We start from the raw sequence: 24,453 nt of genomic DNA on the forward strand, positions 1-24,453 counted from the left end.
CCTAACACTGTCTTACAGATACAGTGAGTGTGGTATAGATTAGTACACTACCTAATACTATATGGTCTTTTTAGTATAAAAAGTTTCTGATACTAAATATTCATAATCAACTCTATCTTGTTTTTCAAAACATTTGCCATTGGGAGAATGGGTTATTACTTTGTTTTGTTGAATTATTTCTTCCTGATACATAGTTGGTAGAGTCAGTGGAATTTCCATCCTCAGATTCAAAATGAAAGTAATCTGGAAATAGTTCAGTTACATCAGAGTGATAGAGGGTTGAAGTGAGTAGGGCGCAGACTGAGGTAAACAGCAGAGCCAGCAGAATAGAAAGAAGAAAAAAGCAAATATAAATCAAGTTCATTTGTGAGAATCTCACAATTGTGAGAATAAAAATTCAAAATGGAAGACAGCTCATAAAGCATCTAATCAGTCCTATCATTTTACAGGTGAGGAAACTGAAGTTCAAATAAGTCAAATATCACACAAGTCAGCAGAAGGACCAGAGTAAAATCTAGATCCCCCACCCTCTCCCTCCCAATACTCAGTGTTCATCTCTATTAAAATGGAGAAAAGAGCTAGAGCACTAGGAGGCTGAAAAGTGGTAAGTTTCCTACCTAGGAGATAGGAAAAAGATACTGATGAGGAAAGAAATTGAATACCTCAGATATCTAATATCTACTGGTCCTTAACCACTCTACCAGACAACCCTTAACAACAACTCTTGACACCTACCATTCCAATATACATGTGATCTCATCTTCGACCTGACTGAACCTCCATTTCTTTGCTTCCTCAACCCCACTTCTCTCCAAATTCTCCCAACCTAGTATTTTTGCTCCAAATGCAAAAATAAATATGACCTCAAGATATCTTGAGAACATTGTAACTCCCTCTAAAAACATAATAATGTTTTTAATAAAGCATAATAATAATAAAATTTAAGTACCAAACATTTGAAAACCAGTATTTTGGAGCAAGAGCCTACAAACTATAGCCCACATGCCAAAACTGGCCTGTAGCCTGTTTTTATATGGTCCACAAGCTAAGAATGCTTTTTACATATTTAAACAGTTGCTTAAAAACATACAGCACAGGAATTTCTTTGAATTTAACACCCTGTGCTGTAATTACATACAGCACCCTGTTTAAAAAATTTTATGTAGGACTTCCCCGGTGGTGCAGTGGTTAAGAATCCGCCTGCCAATGCAGGGGACACAGGTTCGAGCCCTGGTCCGGGAAGATCCCACATGCCGCAGAGCAACTAAGCCCGTGTGCCACAACTACTGAGCCTGCACTCTAGAGCCTGTGAGCCACAACTACTGAGCCTGCATGCCACAACTACTGAAGCCCGTGTGCCTAGAGCCCGGGCTCCGCAACAAGAGAATTACAGCACAGGGTGCTGTATGTAATTACATACAGCACAGGAATTCGCTGTCAGTCCAGTGGTTAGGGCTCCACACTTCCACTGCAGGAGGCACGGGTTCGATCCCTGGGAACTAAGATCCCGGATGCCATGCAGCGTGGCCAAAACAACACAAAACAAAACATACAGCACAAAGAATCATAGGAGACTGAAACCCCATGTGGCCCACAAAGCCTAAAATATTGACTATCTAGCCCTTTACAAAAAAGTATGCCAATTCTTGCTTCAGAGTACTTACTGAGCATTTGCTTTACAAGCAGAAAACATTTTCTCTTATACTATGGAATCATATTTCATTCTAAAGAGCATCAAAGAGCTTTGATATTCAATTGACTTTTAAAATAAAGGACTCTACATACATTAAATGAAACTGAAAAAAGTTTCAATCCTTAAGGTAAATGCTAAAAGTACATAAATTTTTAAAAATTTACTCATTTCTTAGCTATAGCCTCTATCAGCCCATTTCTCCTACTCAACTCCTCATCCAACATACTTCAATATATTTCATATAAACTTAACAGCTGCTGTAGAGTTGCAGATCCCTTGCTTTTCCAAGTATTGCCCTCTAGACACGCAACTCCAAAGGAAGGAGGCTCAACATATTCTTGACAGCTCTGACTCAGGCCCCTGTTATTTCTGACCTACCAATCTCTATCCATTCATCTCTCCCATTTTTTACTTATTCCATTAGAACAGCTTTAAAAGATAGTATTAAGCCATATTAATTAAATATATAAGATTTGTGTGATACTCAAAAAGAAAATGTTCTCATTAACTGAATACATATACTTACAACTTAGAGTAAACTTAATCGCCTTCCTCCTTAAGGCTGCTACACTTTTCTACCAAAGAACTACAGAATTCTAATCAGAATACAGATGATTGCTTTCATTGTCATTGTCCTACTGCCATTATCTACCCACACAATCTCACAAACTAATAAAAAGTTGTCCCTCCTTTTTAGGAACTCTAATATATTAATTTCTCTTCTGCATTTGCACTTTTCTTCTTAATTTCTTCTTTGAGTTCTTTGCCAAAATTTCAAACATGCGGAAATTTTAAGACTCTGAAGTATAAATTTCAAAATTCTACATCAGATTAGCAATATGTCAGCATCCCTTTTTCTATAAAAAACCAAGTTCATCTATTCCATCATTTAAAATGCCACTATTTCCTCTAGGAGGTCCTTTCAGAATAAAAATCTACCTCTTGCTCATTAAAATTCACCAATACTTTTTTTTTTTAGTTTAAGACACAGCAATACAACAAGCAATAAATTATATGATGTCTACAGAAGTTTATATGGAATGTGAAGAAACCGTTATAGGGGCAAATTCAGATTTAAGATTAAATAATATTAAATAACAAGAAATCCCTCTGAATGGTCTGATGGATTTAACAGAAATATAAGGTAGGGGGGACCTTCAAGATGGCACAGGAATAAGACGTGGAGATCACCTTCCTCCCCACAAATACATCAAAAATACATCTACATGTGAAACAACAACTACAGAACATCTACTGAATGCTGGCAGAAGACCTCAGAATTCCCAAAAGGCAAGAAACTCCCCCACGTACCTGGGTAAAGCAAAAGAAAAACAGAAACAAAAGAATAGAGATGGGACCTGCACCTCTGGGAGGGAGCTGTGAAGGAGGAAAAGTTTCCACACACTAGGAAGCCCCTTCACTGGTGGAGACAGGGGGTGGGTGGGGGAGAAACTTCGGAGCCACAGAGGAGAGCACAGCAACAGGGGTGTGGAGGGCAAAGCGGAGAGATTCCTGCAGAAAGGATTGGTGCCGACCAGCACTCACCAGCCTGAGAGGCTTCTCTGCTCACCCACCGGGGCTGTCTGGGAGCTGAGGCTCGGACTTCAGAGGTCAGATCCCAGGGAGAGGACTAGGATTGGTTGCGTGAACACAGCCTGAAGGGGGCTAGTGCACTACAGCTAGCCGGGAGGGAGTCCGGGAAAAAGTCTGCACCTGCCTGAGAGGCAAGAGACCATTGTTTCAGGGTGCATGGGGAGAGGGGATTCAGAGCACCACCTAAACAAGCTACAACTATGGGTGCGAGCCACGGCTATCAGCTCGGACACTAGAGACAGACATTAAACGCTAAGGCTGCTGCTGCAGACACCAAGAAGCCTGTGTGCAAGCACAGGTCACTATCCACACCTCCCCTACCAGGAGCCCGTGCAGCTTGCCACTGTCAGGGTCCCGTGATCCAGGGACAATTTCCCTGGGAGAACCCAAGGTGTGGCTCGGATGTTGCAATGTCACCCCAGACTCTGCCACCAGAGGCTTGCCCCACATTCCGTACCCCTCCCTCCCCCGGGCCAGAGTGAGCCAGAGCCCCCACAGGCGACCTACACACAGAGGCGGGTCGAAATCCAAAGCTGAACCCCAGAAGCTGTGCAAACAAAGAAGAGAAAGGGAAATTTCTCCAAGCAACCTCAGGAACAGCAGATTAAATATCCACAATCAACTCGATGTACCCTGCATCAGTGGAATACCTGAACAGACAACGAATCATCCCAAAATTGAGGAGGTGGACTTTGGGAGCAACCGTAGACTTGGGGTTTGCTTTTTGCATCTATTTGTTTCTGGTTTTATGATTATCTTAGTTTAGTATTTAGAGCTTATTATTTTTTTTTTACATCTTTATTAGAGTATAATTGTTTTACAATGGTGTGTTAGCTTCTGCTTTATAACAAAGTGAATCAGTTATACATATACATATGTTCCCATATCTCTTCCCTCTTGCATCTCCCTCCCTCCCACCCTCCTTGTCCCACCTCTCTAGGTGGTCATAAAGCACCGAGCTGATCTCCCTGTGCCATGCAGCTGCTTCCCACTAGCTATCTATTTTACGTTTGGTAGTGTATATATGTCCATGCCACTGTCTCGTTTTGTCACAGCTTACCCTTCACCCTCCCCATATCCTCAAGTCCATTCTCTAGTAGGTCTGTGTCTTTATTCCTGTCTTACCCCTAGGTTCTTCATGACATTTTTTTTTTCTTAAATTCCATATATATGTGTTACCATATGGTATTTGACTTTCTCTTTCTGACTTACTTCATTCTGTATGGCAGACTCTAGGTCCATTCTCCTCATTACAAATAGCTCAATTTCGTTTCTTTTTATGGCTGAGTAATATTCCATTGTATATACGTGCCATTCATCCGATGATGGACACTTAGGTTGTTTCCATCTCCGGGCTATTGTAAATATAGAGCTGCAATGAACATTTTGGTACATGACTCTTTTTGAATTATAGTTTTCTCAGGATATATGCCCAGTAGCGGGATTGCTGGGTAATATGGTAGTTCTATTTGTAGTTTTTTAAGAAACCTCCATACTGTTCTCCACAGTGGCTGTAACAATTCACATTCCCACCAGCAGTGCAAGAGTGTTTCCCTTTTCTCCAACCCTCTCCAACATTTATTGTTTCTAGATTTTTTGATGATGGCCATTCTGACCGGTGTGAGATGACATCTCATTGTAGTTTTGATTTGCATTTCTATAATGATTAATGATGCTGAGCATTCTTTCACGTGTTTGTTGGCAGTCTGTATAACTTCTTTGGAGAAATGTCTATTTAGGTCTTCTGCCCATTTTTGGATTGGATTGTTTGTTTTTTTGATATTGAGCTGCATGAGCTGCTTGTAAATTTTGGAGATGAATCCTTTGTCAGTTGCTTCATTTGCAAATATTTTCTCCCATTCTGAGGGCTGTCTTTTAGTCTTGTTTATGGTTTCCTTTGCTGTGCAAAAGCTTTGAAGTTTCATTAGGTCCCATTTGTTTATTTTTGTTTTTATTTCATTTTCTCTAGGAAGTGGGTCAAAAAGGATCTTGCTGTGATTTATGTCATAGAGTGCTCTGCCTATGTTTTCCTCTAAGAGTTTGATAGTTTCTGGCCTTACATTTAGGTCTTTAATCCATTTTGGGCTTATTTTTGTGTATGGTGTTAGGTAGTGATCTAATCTCATACTTTTACATGTACCTGTCCAGTTTTCCCAGCACCACTTATTGAAGAGGCTGTCCTTTCTCCACTGTACATTCCTGCCTCCTTTATCAAAGATAAGGTGACCATATGTGCGTGGGTTTAACTCTGGGCTTTCTATCCTGTTCCATGGATCTCTCTTTCTGTTTTTGTGCCAGTACCATACTGTCTTCATTACTGTATCTTTGTAGTATAGTCTGAAGTCAGGGACCCTGATTCCTCCAGCTCCATTTTTCATTCTCAAGATTGCTTTGGCTATTTGGGGTCTTTTGTGTTTCCATACAAATTGTGAAATTTTTTGTTCTAGTTCTGTGAAAAATGCCAGTGGTAGTTTGATAGGGATTGCATTGAATCTGTAGATTGCTTCTGGTAGTAGAGTCATTTTCACAATGTTGATTCTTCCAATCCATGAACATCATATATCTCTCCAACTATCTGTATCATCTTTAATCTCCTTCATCAGTGTCTTATAGTTTTCTGCATACAGGTTTTCTGTCTCCTTAGGTAGGTTTATTCCTAGATATTTTATTCTTTCTGTTGCAATGGTACATGGAAGTGTTTTCTTGATTTCACTTTCAGATTTTTCATCATTAGTGTATAGGAATGCCAGAGATTTCTGTGCATTAATTTGGTATCCAGCTACTTTACCAAATTCATTAATTAGCTCTAGTAGTTTTCTGGTAGCATCTTTAGGATTCTCTATGTATAGTATCATATCATCTGCCAACAGTGACAGCTTTACTTCTTCTTTTCCGATTTGGATTCCTTTTATTTCCTTTTCTTCTCTGATGGTTGTGGCTAAAACTTCCAAAACTATGTTGAATAAGAGTGATGAGAGTGGGCAACCTTGTCTTGTTCCTGATCATAGTTGAAATGGTTTCAGTTTTTCACCATTGAGGACAATGTTGGCTGTGGGCTTGTCATATATGGCCTTTATTATGTTGAGGAAAGTTCCCTCTATGCCTACTTTCTGCAGGGTTTTTATCATAAATGAGTGTGAATTTTGTTGAAAGCTTTCTCTGCATCTATTGAGATGATCATATGGTTTTTCTCCTTCAGTTTCTTAATATGGTGTATCACATTGATTAATTTGCATATATTGAAGAATCCTTGCATTCCTGGAATAAACCCCACTTGATCATGGTGTATGATCCTCTTAATGTGCTGTTGGATTCTGTTTGCTAGTACTTTCTTGAGGATTTTTGCATCTATGTTCATCAGTGATATTGGCCTGTAGTTTTTTTTCCTTGTGACATCCTTGTCTGGTTTTGGTATCAGGGTGATGGTGGCCTCATATATGAGTTTGGGAGTTTTCCTCCCTCTGCTATATTTTGGAAGAGTTTGAGAAGGATAGGTGTTATTAGCTCTTCTCTAAATGTTTGATAGAATTCGCCTGTGAAGCCAACCGGTCCTGGGCTTTGGTTTGTTGGAAGATTTTTAATCACAGTGTCAATTTCAGTGCGTGTGATTGGTCTGTTCATATTTTCTATTTCTTCCTGATTCAGTCTTGGCTTGTTGTGCATTTCTCAGAATTTGCCCATTTCTTCCAGGTTGCCCATTTTATTGGCATAGAGTTGCTTGTAGTAATCTCTCATAATCTTTTGCATTTCTGCAGTGTCAGTTGTTACTTCTCCTTTTCCATTTCTCATTCTACTGATCTGAGTCTTCTCCCTTTTTTTGTGATGAGTCTGGCTAATTGTTTATCAATTTTGTTTACCTTCTCAAAGAACCAGCTCTTAGCTTTATTGATCTTTGCGATCGTTTCCTTCATTTCTTTTTCATTTATTTCTGATCTGATTTTTATGATTTCTTTCCTTCTGCTAACTTTGGGTTTTTTTTCTTTTTCTTTCTCTAATTGCTTTAGGTGTAAGGTTAGGTTGTTTACTTGAGATGTTTCCTGTTTCTTAAGGTAGGATTGTATTGCTATAAACTTCCCTCTTAGAACTGCTTTTGCTGCATCCCATAGGTTTTGGGTCGTCGTGTCTCCATTGTCATTTGTTTCAGGTATTTTTTATTTCCTCTTTGATTTCTTCAGTGTTCACTTCGCTATTAAGTAGTGTATTGTTTAGACTCCATGTGTTTGTATCTTTTACAGATATTTCCCTGTAATTGATATCTGGTCTCACAGCGTTGTGGTCGGAAAAGATACTTGATACAATTTCAATTTTCTTAAATTTACTAAGGCTTTATTTGTGACCCAAGATATGATCTATACTGGAGAATGTTCCATGAGCACTTAAGAAAAACGTGTACTCTGTTGTTTTTGGATGGAATGTCCTATAAATATCAATTAGGTCCATCTTGTTTAATGTATCATTTAAAGCTTGTGTTTCCTTATTTATTTTCATTTTGGATGATCGGTCCATTGGTGAAAGTGGGGTGTTAAAGTCCACTACTATGAATGTGTTACTGTCGATTTCCCCTTTTATGGCTGTTAGTATTTGCCTTATGTATTGAGGTTCTCCTATGTTGGGTGTATAAGTATTTACAATTGTTATATGTTCTTGGATTCATCCCTTGATCATTATGTAGTGTCCTTCTTTGTCTCTTGCAATAGTCTTTATTTTAAAGTCTGTTTTGTCTGATTAAGAATTTCTACTCTAGCTTTCTTTTGGTTTCCATTTGCATGGAATATCTTTTTCCATCCCCTTTAATTTCAGTCTGTATGTGTCTCTAGGTCTGAAGTGGGTGTCTTGTAGACAGCATATATATGGGTCTTATTTTTGTATCCATTCAGCCAATCTGTGTCTTTTGGTGCGAGCATTTAGTCCATTTACATTTAAGGTAATTATCGATATGTATGTTCCTATTCCCATTTTCTTAATTGTTTTGGGTTCGTTATTGTAGGCCTTTTCCTTCTCTTGTATTTCTTGACTACAGAAGTTCCTATAGCAGCTGTTGTAAAGCTGGTTTGGTGGTGCTGAATTCTCTCAGCTTTTGCTTGTCTGTAAAGGTTTTAATTTCTCCATCGAATCTGAATGAGAGCCTTGCTGGGTAGAGTAATCTTGGTTGCAGGTTTTTCTCCTTCATCACCTTAAATATGTCCTGCCAGTCCCTTCTGGCTTGCAGAGTTTCTGCTGAAAGATCAGCTGTTAACCTTATGGGAATTCCCTTGTGTGTTATTTGTTGTTTTTCCCTTGCTGCTTTTAATATGTTTACTTTGTGTTTAATTTTTGACAGCTTGATTAATATGTGTCTTGGTGTTTTTCTCCTTGGATTTATCCTGTATGGGACTCTCTGTGCTTCCTGGACTTGAATGACTATTTCCTTTCCCATATCATGGAAGTTTTCAACTATAATCTCTTCAAATATTTTCTCAGTCCCCTTCTTTTTCTCTTCTTCTTCTGGAACCCCTATAATTCGAATGTTGGTGTGTTTAATGCTGTCCCAGAGGTCTCTGAGACTGTCCTCAGTTCTTTTCATTCCTTTTTCTTTATTCTGGTCTGCAGTAGCTATTTCCACTATTTTATCTTCCAGGTCACTTATCTGTTCTTCTGACTCAGTTATTCTGCTATTGATTCCTTTTAGAGCATTTTAAATTTCATTTATTGTGTTGTTCATCATTGTTTATTTCATCTTTAGTTCTTCTAGGTCCTTGTTAAATGTTTCTTGCATTTTGTCTATTCTATTTCCAAGGTTTTGGATCATCTTTACTATCATTATTGTGAATTCTTTTTCAGGTAGACTGCCTAATTCCTCTTCATTTATTAAGTCTGGTGGGTTTTTCTCTTGCTCCTTCATCTGCTGTGTGTTTTTCTGTCTTCTCATTTTGCTTATCTTACTGTGTTTGGGGGTCTCCTTTTTGCAGGCTGCAGGTTCATAGTTCCCGTTGTTTTTGGTGTCTGTCCCCAGTGGCTAAGGTTGGTTCAGTGGGTTGTGTAGGCTTCCTGGTGGAGGGGACTAGTGCCTGCGTTGTGGTGGATGAGGCTGGATCTTGTCTTTCTGGTGGGCAGGTCCACGTCTGGTGGTGTGTTTTGGGGTGTCTGTGGACTTCTTATGATTTTGGGCAGCCTCTCTGCTAATGGGTGGGGTTGTGTTCCTGTCTTGCTAGTTGTTTGGCATAGGGTGTCCAGCACTGTAGCTTGCTGGTCGTTGAGTGAAGGTGGGTGCTGGTGTTGACATGGAGATCTCTGGGAGATTTTCACCGTTTGATATTATGTGGAGCTGGGAGATCTCTTGTGGACCAGTGTCCTGAAATTGGCTCTCCCACCTTAGAGCCACAGCACTGACTCCTGGCTGTAGCACCAAGAGCCTTTCATCCACACAGCTCAGAATAAAAGGGAGGAAAAGAAGAAAGAAAGAAAGAGAAAGAGAGAGAGAGAGGGAGGGAGGGAGGAAGGAAGAAGGGAGGGTGGGAGGGACGGATGGAGGGAGGGAGGAAAGGAAGGAAGAAAATAAAATAAAGATAAAATAAAATTATTAATATAAAAAAATTAATAAGAAAAAAAACGAACGTACAGAACCCTTGGACTAATGGTGGAAGCAAAGCTATACAGACAAAATGTCACACAGAAGCATACACATACACACTCACTAAAAGAGGAAAAGGGAAAAATCATAAATCTTGCTAAGTCCACCTCCTCAATTTGTGATGATTCGTTGTCTATTCATGTATTCCACAGATGCAGCGTACAGCAAGTTGATTGTGGAGCTTTAATCTGCTGCTTCTGAGGCTGCTGGGAGGGATTTCCCATTCTCTTCTTTGTTCTCACAGGTCCCAGGGCTCAGCTTTGGATTTGGCCCTGCCTCTGCGTGTAGGTCACCGGAGGGCGTCTTTGCTCAGACAGGACGGGGTTAAAGGAGCAGGTGCTTTGGGGACTCTAGCTCACTCAGGCCGGGGGGGATGGAGGGGTACGGAGAGTGGGGCGAGCCTGCAGCAGCAGAGGCCAACATAACGTTGCACCAGCCTGAGGCGCACCATGCGTTCTCCCTGGGGAGTTGTCCATGGATCATGGGACCCTGGCAGTGGCAGGCTGCACTGGCTCCCCGGAAAGGGGGTGTGGATAGTGACCTGTGCTCGCACACAGGCTTCTTGGTGGCGGCAGCAGCAGCCTTAGCGTCTCATGCCCGTCTCTGGGGTTCGCGCTGTTAGCCGCAGCTCGCGTCCGTCTCTGGAGCTCCTTTAAGCAGCACTCTTAATCCCCTCTCCTCAAACACCAGTAAACAAGGAGGGAAGAAAAAGTCTCTTTTTCCCCGGACTCCCTCCCTGCTAGCCATGGCACACTAACCCCTTCAGGCTGTGTTCACGCCGCTGACCCCAGTCCTCTCCCTGCGCTCCGACCAAAGCCCGAGCCTCAGCTTCCAGCCCCACCCGCCCCGGCGGGTGAGCAAACAAGAGTCTCGGGTTGGTGAGTGCCGGTCGGTACTGATCCTTTGCGGGAATCTCTCCGCTTTGCCCTCCGCACCCCTGTTGCTGGGCTCTCCTCCGCGGCTCCGAAGCTTTCCCCCTCCGCCACCTGCAGTGTCCACCCACAAAGGGGTTTCTAGTGTGTGCTGGGCTCTCCTCCTTCACGGCTCCCTCCCACTGGTGCAGGTCCCGTCCCTATCCTTTTGTCTCTGTTTATTCTTTTTTCTTTTGCCCAACCCATGTACATGGGGACTTTCTTGCCTCTTGGGAGGTCTGAGGTTTTCTGCCAGCGTTCAGTAGGTGTTCTGTAGGAGTTGTTCCACGTGTAGATGTATTTCTGGTGTATCTGTGGGAAGGAAGGTGATCTCCGCGTCTTACACTTCCGCCATCTTCCGCTCCTAGAGCTTATCATCATTGGTAGATCAGTTTATTGATTTGGCTGCTCTATTTTTAAAAACTATATATATATATTTTTATCCTTTTTCTCTTTTTGTGTGTATGTGTATGCTTTTTTGTGTGACTTTGTCTGTACAGCTTAGCTTTTACCATTTGTCCTAGAGTTCTGTCCATTTTGGTTTTGTTTTTTTAGTATAGTTTTTAGTGCTAGTTATCTTTCGTGGATTTGTTTATTGGTTTCGTTGCCCTCTTCTTTCTTTCCTATTCTTAATTACTTTTTTATTTTTAATTATTTTTTATTTGAATAACTTTATTTTATTTTTCTTTCTTTCCTTTCTTTTCTCCCTTTCCTTCTGAGGCATGTGGCTGACAAGGTCTTGGTGCTCCAGCCAGGTGTCAGGCATGAGCCTCTAAGATGGGAGAGCCGAGTTCAGGACATTGGTCCACCAAAAACCTCCCAGCGCCACATACTATCAAACAGCAAAAGCTCTCCCAGAGATCTCCATCTCAATGCTAAAAGGCAGCTCTACTCAACGACCTGGTAAGCCACAGGGCTGGACATCTCATGCCAAACAACTAGCAAGACAGGAACACATCCCCACCCATTAGCAAGAGGCTGCCTAAAATGATAATAGGTTCACAGACACCCAAAAACACACCACCAGACATGGTCCTGCCCAGCAGAAAGACAAGTTCCAGCTTCATCCACCAGAAAAGAGGCACCAGTCCCATCCACCAGGAAGCCTACACAACCCACTGAACCAACTTTAACCACTGGGTGCAGACACCAAAAACAATGGGAACCACGAAACTACAGCCTGTGAAAAGGAGACCCCAAACGCAGTAAGTGAAGCAAAATGAGAAGACAGAAATACACAATAAATGAAGGAGCAGGGGAAAAACCCACCAGACCAAGCAGAGGAAATAGGCAGCCTACCTGAAAAAGAATTCAGAGTGATGACAGTAAAGATGATCCAAAACCTTGTAAATAGAATGGAGAAAATACAAGAAATGTTTAACAAGAAACTAGAAGAACTAAAGAGCAAACAAACACTGATGAACAACACAGTAAGTGAAATTAAAAATTCTCTAGAAGGAATCAATAGCAGAATAACTGAGGCAGAAGAATGGATAAGTGACCTGGATGATAAAATAGTGGAAATAACTACCACAGTGCAAAATAAAGAAAAAAGAATGAAAAGAATTAAAGACAGACTCAGAGACTTCTGGGGCAACATTAAACGCACCAACATTCGAATTATAGGGGTCTCAGAAGAAGAAGAGAAAACAAAGGGACTAAGAAAATATTTGAAGAGATTATAGTTGAAAACTTCCATAATATGGGAAAGGAAATAGTCATTCAAGTCCAGGAAGTACAGAGAGTCCCATATAGGATAAATCCAAGAAGAAACATGCCAAGACACATATTAATCAAACTGTCAAAAATTAAATACAAAGAAAAAATATTAAAAGCAGCAAGGGAAAAGCAACAAATAACATACAAGGGAATCCCCATAAGGTTAACAGCTGATCTTTCAGCAGAAACTCTGCAAGCCAGAAGGGTGTGGCAGGACATATTTAAAGTGATGAAAGGGAAAAACCTGCAACCAAGATTGCTCTACCCAGCAAGGATCTCATTCAGATTCGACAGAGAAATTAAAACCTTTACAGACAAGCAAAAACTAAGAGAATTCAGCACCACCAAACCAGCTTTACAACAAATGCTAAAGGAACTCCTCTAGGCAGGAAACACAGGAGATGAAAAAGACCTACAATAACAAACCCAAAACATTAAGAAAATGCTAATAGAAACATACATATCGATAATTACTTTAATGTAAATGGATTAAATGCTCCAACCAAAACACGTAGACTGGCTGAATGGATACAAAAACAAGACCCATATATATGCTGTCCACAAGAGACCCACATCAGACCTAAGGACAGATACAGACTGAAAGTAAGGGGATAGAAAAAGATATTCCATGCAAATGGAAATCAAAAGAAAGCTGGAGTAGAAATTCTCATATCAGACAAAATGAACTTTAAAATAAAGACTACTACAAGACACAAAGAAGGACACTAATAATGATCAAGGGATTGATCCAAGAAGAAGATGTAACAACTGTAAATATTTATACACGCAACATAGGAGCACCTCAATACAAAAGGCATATGCTAACAGCCATAAAAGGGGAAATTGACAGTAACACAATCATAGTAGGGGACTTTAACACCCCACTTTCACCAATGGATAGATCATCCAAAATGGAAATAAATAAGGAAACACAAGCTTCAAATGATACATTAAACTAGATGAACTTAAATGATATTTATAGGACGTTCCATCCAAAAACAACAGAATACACTTTCTTCTCAAGTGCTCATGGAACATTCTCCAGTATAGATCATATCTTGGGTCACAAATGAAGCCTTGGTAAACTTCAGAAAATTGAAAACATATCAAGTATCTTTTCCGACCACGACGCTATGAGACTGGGTATCAATTACAGGAAAAAAAATCTGTAAAAAATACAAACACATGGAGGCTAAACAATACACTACTTAATAACCAAGAGATCACTGAAGAAATCAAAAAATACCTAGAAACAAATGACAAGGAAAACACGATGACCCAAAAACTATGGGATGCAGAATAAGCAGTTCTAAAAGGGAAGTTTATAGCAATACAGTCCTACCTCAAGAAACAAGAAATATCTCAAATAAACAACCTAACCTTACACCTAATGCAATTAGAGAAAGAAGAAGAAAAAAACCACAGTGTTAGCAGAAGGTAAAAAACCATAAAGGTCAGATCAGAAATAAATGAAAAAGAAATGAAGGAAACAATAGCAAAGATCAATAAATCTAAACGCTGGATCTTTGAGAAGATAAACAAAATTGATAAACCATTAGCCAGGCTCATCAAGAAAAAAGGGAAAAGACTCAAACGAACAGAATTAGAAATGAAAAAGGAGAAGTTAACAACTCACAATGCAGAAAGAGAAAGGATCATGAGAGATTCCTACAAGAAACTATATATGCCAATAAAATGGACACCCTGGAGGAAATGGAAAAACACTTAGAAAAGCACAACCTTCCAAGACTGAACCAGGAAAAAATAGAAAATATGAACAGACCAATCACACGCACTGAAATTGACACTGTGATAAAAATCTTCCAACACACAAAAGCCCAGGACCAGATGGCTTCACAGGCGAATTCTATCAAACATTTAGAGAAGAGCTAACACCTATCCTTCTCAAACTCTTCCAAAATATAGCAGACGGATGAACACTCCCAAACTCATTCTACGAGGCCACCATCACCCTGATACCAAAACCAGAGAAGGATGTCACAAAGAAGGAAAACTACAGGCCAATATCACTGATGAACATAGATGTAAAAATCCTCAAAAAATACTAGCAAACAGAATCCCACAGCACATTAAAAGGATCATACACCATGATCAAGTGGGGTTTATTCCACGAATGCAATGATTCTTCAATATACTCAAGTCAATCAATGTGATATACCATATTAAGAAACTGAAGGAGAAAAACCATATGATCATCTCAATTGATGCAGAGAAAGCTTTTGACAAAATTCAACACCCCTTTATGATAAAAACCCTGCAGAAAGTAGGCATAGAGGGAACTTTCCTCAACATAATAAAGGCCATATATGACAAACCCACAGCCAACATCGTCCTCAATGGTGAAAAACTGAAACCATTTCAACTAAGATCAGGAATAAGACAAGGTTGCCCACTCTCACCACTACAACACAGTTTTGGAAGTTTTAGCCACAGCAATCAGAGAAGAAAAAGAAATAAAAGGAATCAAATTGGAAAAGAAGAAGTAAAGCTGTCACTGTTTGCACATGACATGATACTACACGTAGAGAATCCTAAAGATGCTACCAGAAAACTACTAGAGCTAATCAATGAATTTGGTAAAGTAGCAGGATAAAAAATTAATGCACAGAAATCTCTGGCATTCCTATACACTAATGGTGAAAAATCTAAAAGTGAAATTACAAAACACTCCCATGTACCACTGCAACAAAAAGAATAAAATATCTCAGAACAAACCTACCTAAGGAGACAAAAGACCGGTATGCAGAAAGCTATAAAACACTGATGGAAGAAATTAAAGATGATACAAATAGATGGAGAGATATACCATGTTCTTGGATTGGAAGAATCAACATTAAGTAAATGATTCTACTACCCAAAGAATCTACAGATTTAATGCAATCCCTATCAAACTACCACTGGCAGTTTTCACAGAACTAGAACAAAAAATTTCACAATTTGTATGGAAACACAAAAGACCCCGAATAGCCAAAGCAATCTTGAGAACGAAAAACGGAGCTGGAGGAATCAGGGTCCCTGACTTCAGACTATACTACAAAGCTACAGTAATCAAGACAGTATGGTACTGGCACAAAAACCGAAAGATAGATCAACGGAACAGGACAGAATGCCTAGAGATAAACCCACGCACATATGGTCACCTTATCTTTGATAAAGGAGGCAGGAATGTACAGTGGAGAAAAGACAGCCTCTTCAATAGGTGGTTCTGGGAAAACTGGACAGGTACATGTAAAAGTATGAGATTAGATCACTCCCTAACACCATACACAAAAATAAACTCAAAATGGATTAAAGACCTAAATGTAAGGCCAGACACCATCAAACTCTTAAGAGGAAAACACAGGCAGAACACTCTATGACATAAATCACAGCAAGACCCTTTTTGATCCACCTTCTAGAGAATTGGAAATAAAAACAAAAGGGACCTAATGAAACTGAAAAGCTTTTGCACAGCAAAGGAAACCATAAACAAGACCAAAAGACAACCCTAGAATGGGAGAAGATATTTGCAAATGAAGCAACTGACAAAGGATTAATTTCTAAAATTAACAAGCAGCTCATGCAGCTCAATAACAAAAAAACAAACAACCCAATCCCAAAACGGGCAGAAGACCTAAACAGAGATTTCTCCAAAGAAGATATACAGACTGCCAACAAACACGTGAAAGAATGCTTGACATCATTAATCATTAGAGAAATGCAAATCAAAACTACAATGAGATATAATCTCACACCGATCACAATGGCCATCATCAAAAAATCTAGAAACAATAAATGCTGGAGAGGGTGTGGAGAAAAGGGAACACTCTTGCACTGTTGGCAGGAATGTAAATTGATACAGCCACTATGGAGAACAGTATGGAGGTTCCTTAAAAAACTAAAAATAGAACTACCATATGACCCAGCAATCCCACTACTGGGCATATACCCTGAGAAAACCATAATTCAAAAAGAGTCATATACCGAAGTATTCATTGCAGCTCTATTTACATTAGCCAGGACATGGAAGCAACCTAATGGTCCATCAACAGATGAATGGATAAAGAAGATGTGGCACATATATACAATGGAATATTTCTCAGCCCTAAAAAGAAACGAAATTCAGTTATTTGTACTGAGGTGGATGGACCTACAGTCTGTCATACAGAGTGAAGTAAGTCAGAAAGAGAAAAAGAAATACCGTATGCTAACACATATATATGGAATCTAAAAAAAAAAGAAAAAAAAGGTCACGATGAACCTAGGGGCAAGACGGGAATAAATACACAGACCTACTAGAGCATGGACTTGAGGATATGGGTAGGGGGAAGGGTAAGCTGTGACAAAGTGAGAGAGTGCCATGGACATATATACACTACCATACAAAAAACAGCTATCTAGTGGGAAGCAGCCGCATAGCACAGGGAGATCTGCTCGGTGCTTTGTGACCACCTAGAGCGGTGGGATACGGCGGGTGGGAGGGAGGGAGATGCAAGAGGGAAGAGATATGGGAACATATGTATATGTATAACTGATTCACTTTGTTATAAAGCAGAAACTAAGACACCATTGTAAAGGAATTATACTCCAATTAAAATGTTAAAAAAAAAAAAAATCTTCCACAAACAAAAGCACAGGACCAGATGGTTTCACAGGAGAATTCTATCCAACATTTAGAGAAGAGCTAACACCTATCCTTCTCAAACTCTTCCAAAATATAGCAGACGGAGGAACACTCCCAAACTCATTCTATGAGGCCACCATCATCTTGACACCAAAACCAGACAAAGATGTCACAAAAAAAGAAAACTACAGGCCAATATCACTGAAGAACACAGATGCAAAAATGCTCAAGAAAATACTAGCAAACAGAATCCAACAGCACATTAAAAGGATCATATACCATGATCAAGTGGGGTTTATCTCTGGAATGCAAGGATTCTCCAATATACAGAAATCAATCAGTGTGATACAGCATATTAACAAACTGAAGGAGAAAATCCATATGATCATCTCAATAGATGCAGAAAAAGCTTTTGACCAAATTCAACACCCATTTATGATAAAAACCCTTCAGAAAGTGGGCATAGAGGGAACTTACCTCTATGAATGTAAGTAAGGTACCTCTATGAAGGTACCTCTATGAAATTAGAACACTCCCTAACACCATACTCAAAAATAAACTCAAAATGGATTCAAGACCTAAATGTAAGGTCAGACACTATCAAACTCTTAGAGGAAAACACAGGCAGAACACTCTATGACATAAATCATAGCAAGATCTTCTTTGACCCACCTCCTAGAGAAATGGAAATAAAAACAAAAATAAACAAATGAGACCTAATAAAAGTTAAAAGCTTTTGTATTGCAAAGGAAACCATAAACAAGACGAAAGGACAACCCTCAGAATGGGAGAAAATATTTGCAAACGCTTCTGACAAAGGATTAATCTCCAAAATATACAAGCAGCTTGTGCAGCTCAATATGAAAACAACAAAACAATCCAATCCAAAAATGGACAGAACACCTAAATAGACATCTCCAAAGAAGATATACAGATTGCCAAGAAACACATGAAAGGATGTTCAACATCACTAATCATCAGACAAGTGCAAATCAAAACTACAATGAGGTACCACCTCACACCGGTCGGAATAGCCATCATGAAAAAATCTACAAACAATAAATGTTGGAGAGGGTGTAGAAAAAATGGAACCCTCTTGCACTGTTGGTGGGAATGTAAATTGATACAGCCCCTATGGAGAACAGTATGGAAGTTCCTTCAAAAACTAAAAATGGAACTACCATATGACCCAGCAATCCTACTACTGGGCATACATACCCTGAGAAAACCATAATTCAAAAAGAGTCACGTACCACAATGTTCACTGCAGCACTATTTACAATAGCCAGGACATGGAAGCAACCTAAGTGTCCATCGACAGATGAAAGGTTAAAGAAGAGGTGGCACATATATACAATGGAATATTACTCAGCCCTACAAAGAAACAAAATTGAGTTATTTGTAGTGAGGTGGATGGACCTAGAGTCTGTCATACAGAGTGAAGTAAGTCAGAAAGAGAAAAACAAATACTGTATGCCAACACATATTTATGAAATCTTAAAAAAAAAAATTGGTTCTGAAGAACCTAGGGGCAGGACAGGAATAAAGACGCAGACATAGAGAATGTCCTTGAGGACATGGGGAGGGGGAAGGGTAAGCTGGGATGAAGTGAGAGAATGACACGGGCATATATACACTACCAAATGTAAAATAGATAGCTAGTGGGAAGCAGCTGCATAGCACAGGGAGATCAACTCGGTGCTCTATTTCCAACTAGAGGGGTTGGATAAGGAGGGTGGAAGGAAGATGCAAGAAGGAGGAGATATGGGGATATACGTATACGTATAGCTGATGCACTTTGTTATACAGCAGAAACTAACACACCACTGTAAAGCAATTATACTCCACCAAATATGTTAAAAAAAAAAAGAAGAAATATAAGGTAGACCTTACATAACTGATTCGGTTATGTGGACTATATTTAATTATATAAATTAAACCAAAGACTTTGAAAAATTGATGGATTAGTCAATTTTAGAAGAGTCCTGAAGTTTTAAGATATACGAAAGTAATATGCACATTTTAAAACTCTTTTTATTCCAGAAGCATTCTAATCATTTATTCTATTTTAAAAATAGAATTGAATACCACCAAGTTACTCGAATGGCAAGAGAGTTAAAATAGAAAAGTTACAAAGATTTCAAAGAGAGGCCGACAGATCAAAATCTTTTCGTTTTAATGTTTTTAAAAATGTATTTTGCAATTATAAATTGGTTTTTACTGTAGTAATATTTTAAATGGTCCCAAAATATAGGAATGGTTATGAAAATTATAATATATATATACAACATTATGTAGCCATCGAAAATGTTTATGAAGATCTTATAACATCATGAGAAGATGTTTATTGCAATGGTAAGTTAAAAGAGCAGAACTCAAAATTCCATATATAGTATAACCCCAGCTAAATTTTAAAAATCATTTAGAAGAAAAAAATATTAAAAGGAAATATATCGAAATGTTAACAGGAGATGTTTGAGTAGTGGAGAAAGGGCTTGTTTTCCTATTTTTTTCTCTTTTCTTTATGACATTTACAATGGAGAAAGTATAACATTAATTTTTTCTAAGTTCTATACAAAGATAATTTTATAAGGTCACTTAATCTATCCATTACTGAGGTAACAGAAAACAGCATTTAAACAAGTCATCAAGCTATCACATTTTAAGTGTAAAATTCGGTAAAAATTGGAAGAAAGCAGGCAAATTCTCACCTCAAGGCCGATCATTTTAACTTGACAACTGAGTTTTAATGAAACCATTAAAGTAGACTTCCCAGGACTTCCATGGTGGTGCAGTGGATAGGACTCCGAGCTCCCAATGCAGGGGGCCCAGGTTCAATTCCTGGTCAGAGAACTATATCCTACATGCATGCTGCAACTAAGAGATCGTATGCCACAACTGGGGAGCCCTTGTGCCACAACTAAGGAGCCAGCAATCCGCAACTAGGGAGGCTGCCTGCTGAAACTAAGGAGCCCTGGAGCCACAACTAAGGAGCCCATGTGCCGCAACTAAAGAGCCCACCTGCGGCAACTAAGACCTGGTGCAACCAAATAAATATTTTTTAAAAAAGATGTTTAGGGGGCTTCCCTGGTGGTGCAGTGGTTGAGAGTCCGCCTGCCAGTGCAGGGGGCGCGGGTTCATGCCCCGGTCCGGGAGGATTCCACGTGCCGCGGAGCAGCTAGGCCCATGAGCCATGGCCACTGAGCCTGCGCGTCCGGAGCCTGTGCTCTGCAACGGGAGAGGCCGCAGCAGTGAGGGGTCCGCGTACCGCAAAAAAAAAAAAAAAAGATGTTTAGGGACTCCCCTGGTGGTGCAGTGGTAAGGAATCTGCCTGCCAATGCAGGGAACACGAGTTCAAGCCGTGGTCCGGGACAACCCCACATGTCACGGAGCAACTAAGCCTTTGCAACACAACTAATGAGCCTGTGCTCTAGAGCCCATGTGCCGCAACTACTGGAGCCCGCATGCCACAACTACTGAAGCCTGCGCGCCTAGAGCCCATGCTCTCCAACAAGAGAAGCCACCGCAATGAGAAGTCCGCGCACTGCAACAGAGTAGCCCCCGTTCACCACAACTAGAGAAAGCCCATGCACAGTGACAAAGACCCAACGCAGACAAAAATACATAAATTTTTTTTAAAAAGATGTTTAAAATAAACAAAGTATACTTCCCTATCAAAATCACAGAGAAGATAATCACTAGACAAAAAGATAGAAACAAAAAACCTACTACTGAGTTTGTATTTTCCAAATCATACATGTGAGTTAACTCACATAATAAAGGCTGCCAGCGTTACAGATAGCCTGTGTTTATTACATGTTCCTCATAGGCAAAATAGGAAAATAGTGTGGTCTTACTTGTGAAATATGATTGATTGAAGACTCCATCCTTCGAAGTTGGGACGCCTGGATATCCAGCATCTGCAGGACATTGTTGGCCAAGGTATTTATCAGATAGGCAACACTTGCTAAGGACTGGGTGGTGTAGGCTTTGGTTTCTTCTAGGGCTCGCTGCTTATCTGCTGACTAGAAAAACAAACAAACAATCATTACTTCAAAGATAACCCATTCTATAGATCTAATCTTCAAAAATACTCATCAAAACCATTATGTTGCTGAATCTACACACACTAGTATAAAATGCTTTGAAAACTAGTTATCAGTATTCATGTAAACCCAACAACTAAATTATTCACTTGACTTCACTAATATTTTCACATTGTAGGTTCATCTTTGTACAGATGCAAATAAAATCCTGAAGCTGTTGTTTAAAAAATGAGATCCGATGGATATTTTGAGTAATGACAGCAAGTACAGTACATAGCTTCTCAAGGTCACTGCTTGGAAAGGTAGCATTGATTTGAATGAGTAAATTCTGGTGTACATTTTTCTACTTTACTGAATTCCTCTTTTCCTTTCACTCTAACATGTAAAATGCATTTATAAAGAAATGTCTGTTTAAAGTAATAATGACAAAATAATAATGATAAATAAAAATGATGAAGTAAATAAAATGGTAATAATCATGATAAATTAAAATAAAAGTAATAAAAGGACACTTTCTTCCCAAGCATCTTAAGTATTATAACCCTATGGAACATAAACTGCCACGTATCATAAACCCTACTTGAAAAACGGAGAGTACACAGTAAAAAGTGGTTAAGTGATTATTTCCAAGGTCACAAAGGAAAGCAATTGTAAAGTTACATATTCTATACTGCTGGCAAACACCATTTTCTTGCCCTAGTTCTACAGAAAGACTCTACGGTTCAGTAGAATGTACACAAGTGTCTGAATCAGAAACCTTTTATCTTAATGTCAGTTCTACTATTACAGCATGTCATATTTTAAGCAGTTGTGAACATCAAGTAAGATAATGAATGTAAAACCACTTTCTAATACTATAAATCATTATATCTAACAAACATCATTACCTCTTTGAGTAGTCATTAACTGTTCAAAGTCCACTATGTCCCACTCTCCCCTCTCCCACACCGTTTAGGACTCTAAACTTCTCTGGGACTCTAAACTTCTAAACTTAGCTTAGAAAAACAGTCAAATAAGAAAAAGACACAGACAAGGATGTACACTGACAGTTAATGGTGAAAAAGAAAAAAACATGAGACTGATTAAACAATACATTCATATACTACCTTTATGCAGTAATGAAAATAGTATTGTTATGTATTACTGATATGGAAAAATATCTATGAAATAACTAATTGAAAGAGAGCTGGTTACAAAGTACCTTAACACAATCATCCTAGTTTTGTAGGTGACTGTGTATAAATGTAAGCACGAGAAAAAAGTCAGAAAAAGGCCCAAAATGTTAACATAAGTTTTCTCTGAATGTTAGGAATGTAATTTGAGTCTTTTAATGATTTTTAATATGGTCTATTTTTTTTTTTACCTTGGACATAAATACTTGTTATCAGAAAAAGTAAAGCTATATTACTTTGTAAAACCATAATGCATGCATTAATACAAAAGAGCAAACTTTAAGTGCTCTGTCCTAGTCAACTACTCACAAGGAATATTTGTAAGGAATAAGAGCACCAAAACAATTTCTTTTTTTTTTTGGTTAAAACAATTTTTTTAATCCTTCTGAAATGTATTTTACATTTGCACACTTATTTAAACAATGATTTGGGGCTCAAGACATTTTTCTTGTTATTTCTAAGCGCCAAATGAAGCTTCAAAGTGTTGAGGCTGCTGCATGTCTGCTGTATGGATAAGTCAACCCTCGGACATTCACTAAGGTTTTATAAGAACCTAATTTTACAAGAGCGGATATTCTAAGTTTTAGAGTTTTGTGCTTGCTTCAGCAGCACATATTCTAAGTCTGAGATTGTTTTCCTATAAAGTTAAGTGCTGAATAAAAACCTGAATAAATGCAAACAGAACCTATTTAAATAAAACTGGTATCAAAATTGCTGCTTTAACCTAGAAGCCTTATAAATGACAATGGAGAAGCTACAATATCTTATTTTACATATAAGAAATAGTGAACAACACTAATAGAGGTTATTTTGTAATTCTTAAACAATGTATGATAAGTAAACACCTGGGACTATATTCTTATCTTTTGCTACAACCAAGTTTAATTATCACAGTTATAGTTCATGCATTAAAGGCACTATGACACCTCAACCCAGTTATCTAATATTCCTATTTAAATGGGATTAAGTTCCTGAAAAAAAGAAGAAATTTAGATAAAGGAGAAAATTATCATAGGCTTATAGAGGAATATTATAATGTATGCTATGGTAAGTACAAATAGTCCTATGAGAAAAGATTCTTACATAGAATAAAGTGACTTATTGCCAAGAGCCATCCTAGGCAATGATTAATCCTTCCTACTTTGTTATTTCTTCACTTTCCCTCATGATACTGACTTCTTATCTCTACAAGGGGATGTTTCCAAAGACTCTTGTCTTCAGACTACTCTTCTTGCTGTACTTGCAACCCTTAGAAAGAAATTTCACTCCTTCCTTAGCTATCACTTCCAAGCACAGAATTTTTAAATCTATTTACATCTTAACTTCCATCTCTCCCAAACCCATATTTCTGTTTACATGGCACCTCACCATGTATAATGTGCCGTATCAGTATATCTATAACTCACCACCTTCCCCAAAACTACTTCCTCCTACTTTTGTTAATAACATTATTACTCCATCACCTCAGATATTTTCCAAGTCTCTGTATCCTACACCTAATCCGTTTACATGATCCTTATATTCTATCTGTGCCAACATATCATTTCCTTTCTTTCAATTGCTACTGCCTACATTCTACTTCAGGCCCTCGTTATCTCTTGCCAGGACTACTATACCAGTTTCTAGGTCAGATTGTAGTATCTTACACGTGGTCCTGCAGATTCATCTTTTTAAATCAGTTCTGAAGCCCCCAGAGCTTCATCTTACCTACTTAAATAAAAAACTTTACTTATCATTTACAGTCTTCCTTAATATGGCCTAGAACTTATCTTCCATTCAACCCTACTTGAACCTTAGATTACAGTTTAATTAGACTTAACAGTTCACAAAACAGACCTTGGTTTCTTACCTTTGTGCCTTTGCCTATTCTCTTCACCTGAACCCATCAACTTCACCAACAACCCATCCCCTACCTTATCATCCCTGATTGTGATACTGATCATTTCTTACTGAGAATTCCCACAGGATTTTGTTTTCAGGTTTACAGCACATACTTTATAATATCGGGCTGGCCATAAAGTTCGTTCGGGTTTTTCGCAAGGTGTTACGGAAAAACCCAAATGAACTTTTGGGCCAACCCGATAT

General features: G+C 38.9%; 1 protein-coding gene across 11 annotated transcripts in view; it reads right to left on the minus strand.

The window, feature by feature from the left end:
- The window catches only part of ABI2 (abl interactor 2), a 102,207-nt gene that overhangs the window by 50,356 nt on the left and 27,398 nt on the right, over positions 1–24,453 (minus strand). For all 11 annotated transcript variants that reach the window (XM_027123584.1, XM_027123619.1, XM_027123573.1 and 8 more), the window contains one exon: positions 21,008–21,175. In XM_027123584.1, coding sequence (XP_026979385.1) covers positions 21,008–21,175 — 168 coding nt within the window. The remainder of the gene's footprint in view (positions 1–21,007; positions 21,176–24,453) is intronic.

This window comes from Aethalodelphis obliquidens, unplaced genomic scaffold (assembly GCF_003676395.1).
Source record: "Aethalodelphis obliquidens isolate GAN/ISIS:26980383/991018 unplaced genomic scaffold, ASM367639v1 scaffold2, whole genome shotgun sequence".
Classification (NCBI taxonomy): Eukaryota; Metazoa; Chordata; class Mammalia; order Artiodactyla; family Delphinidae; genus Aethalodelphis; species Aethalodelphis obliquidens.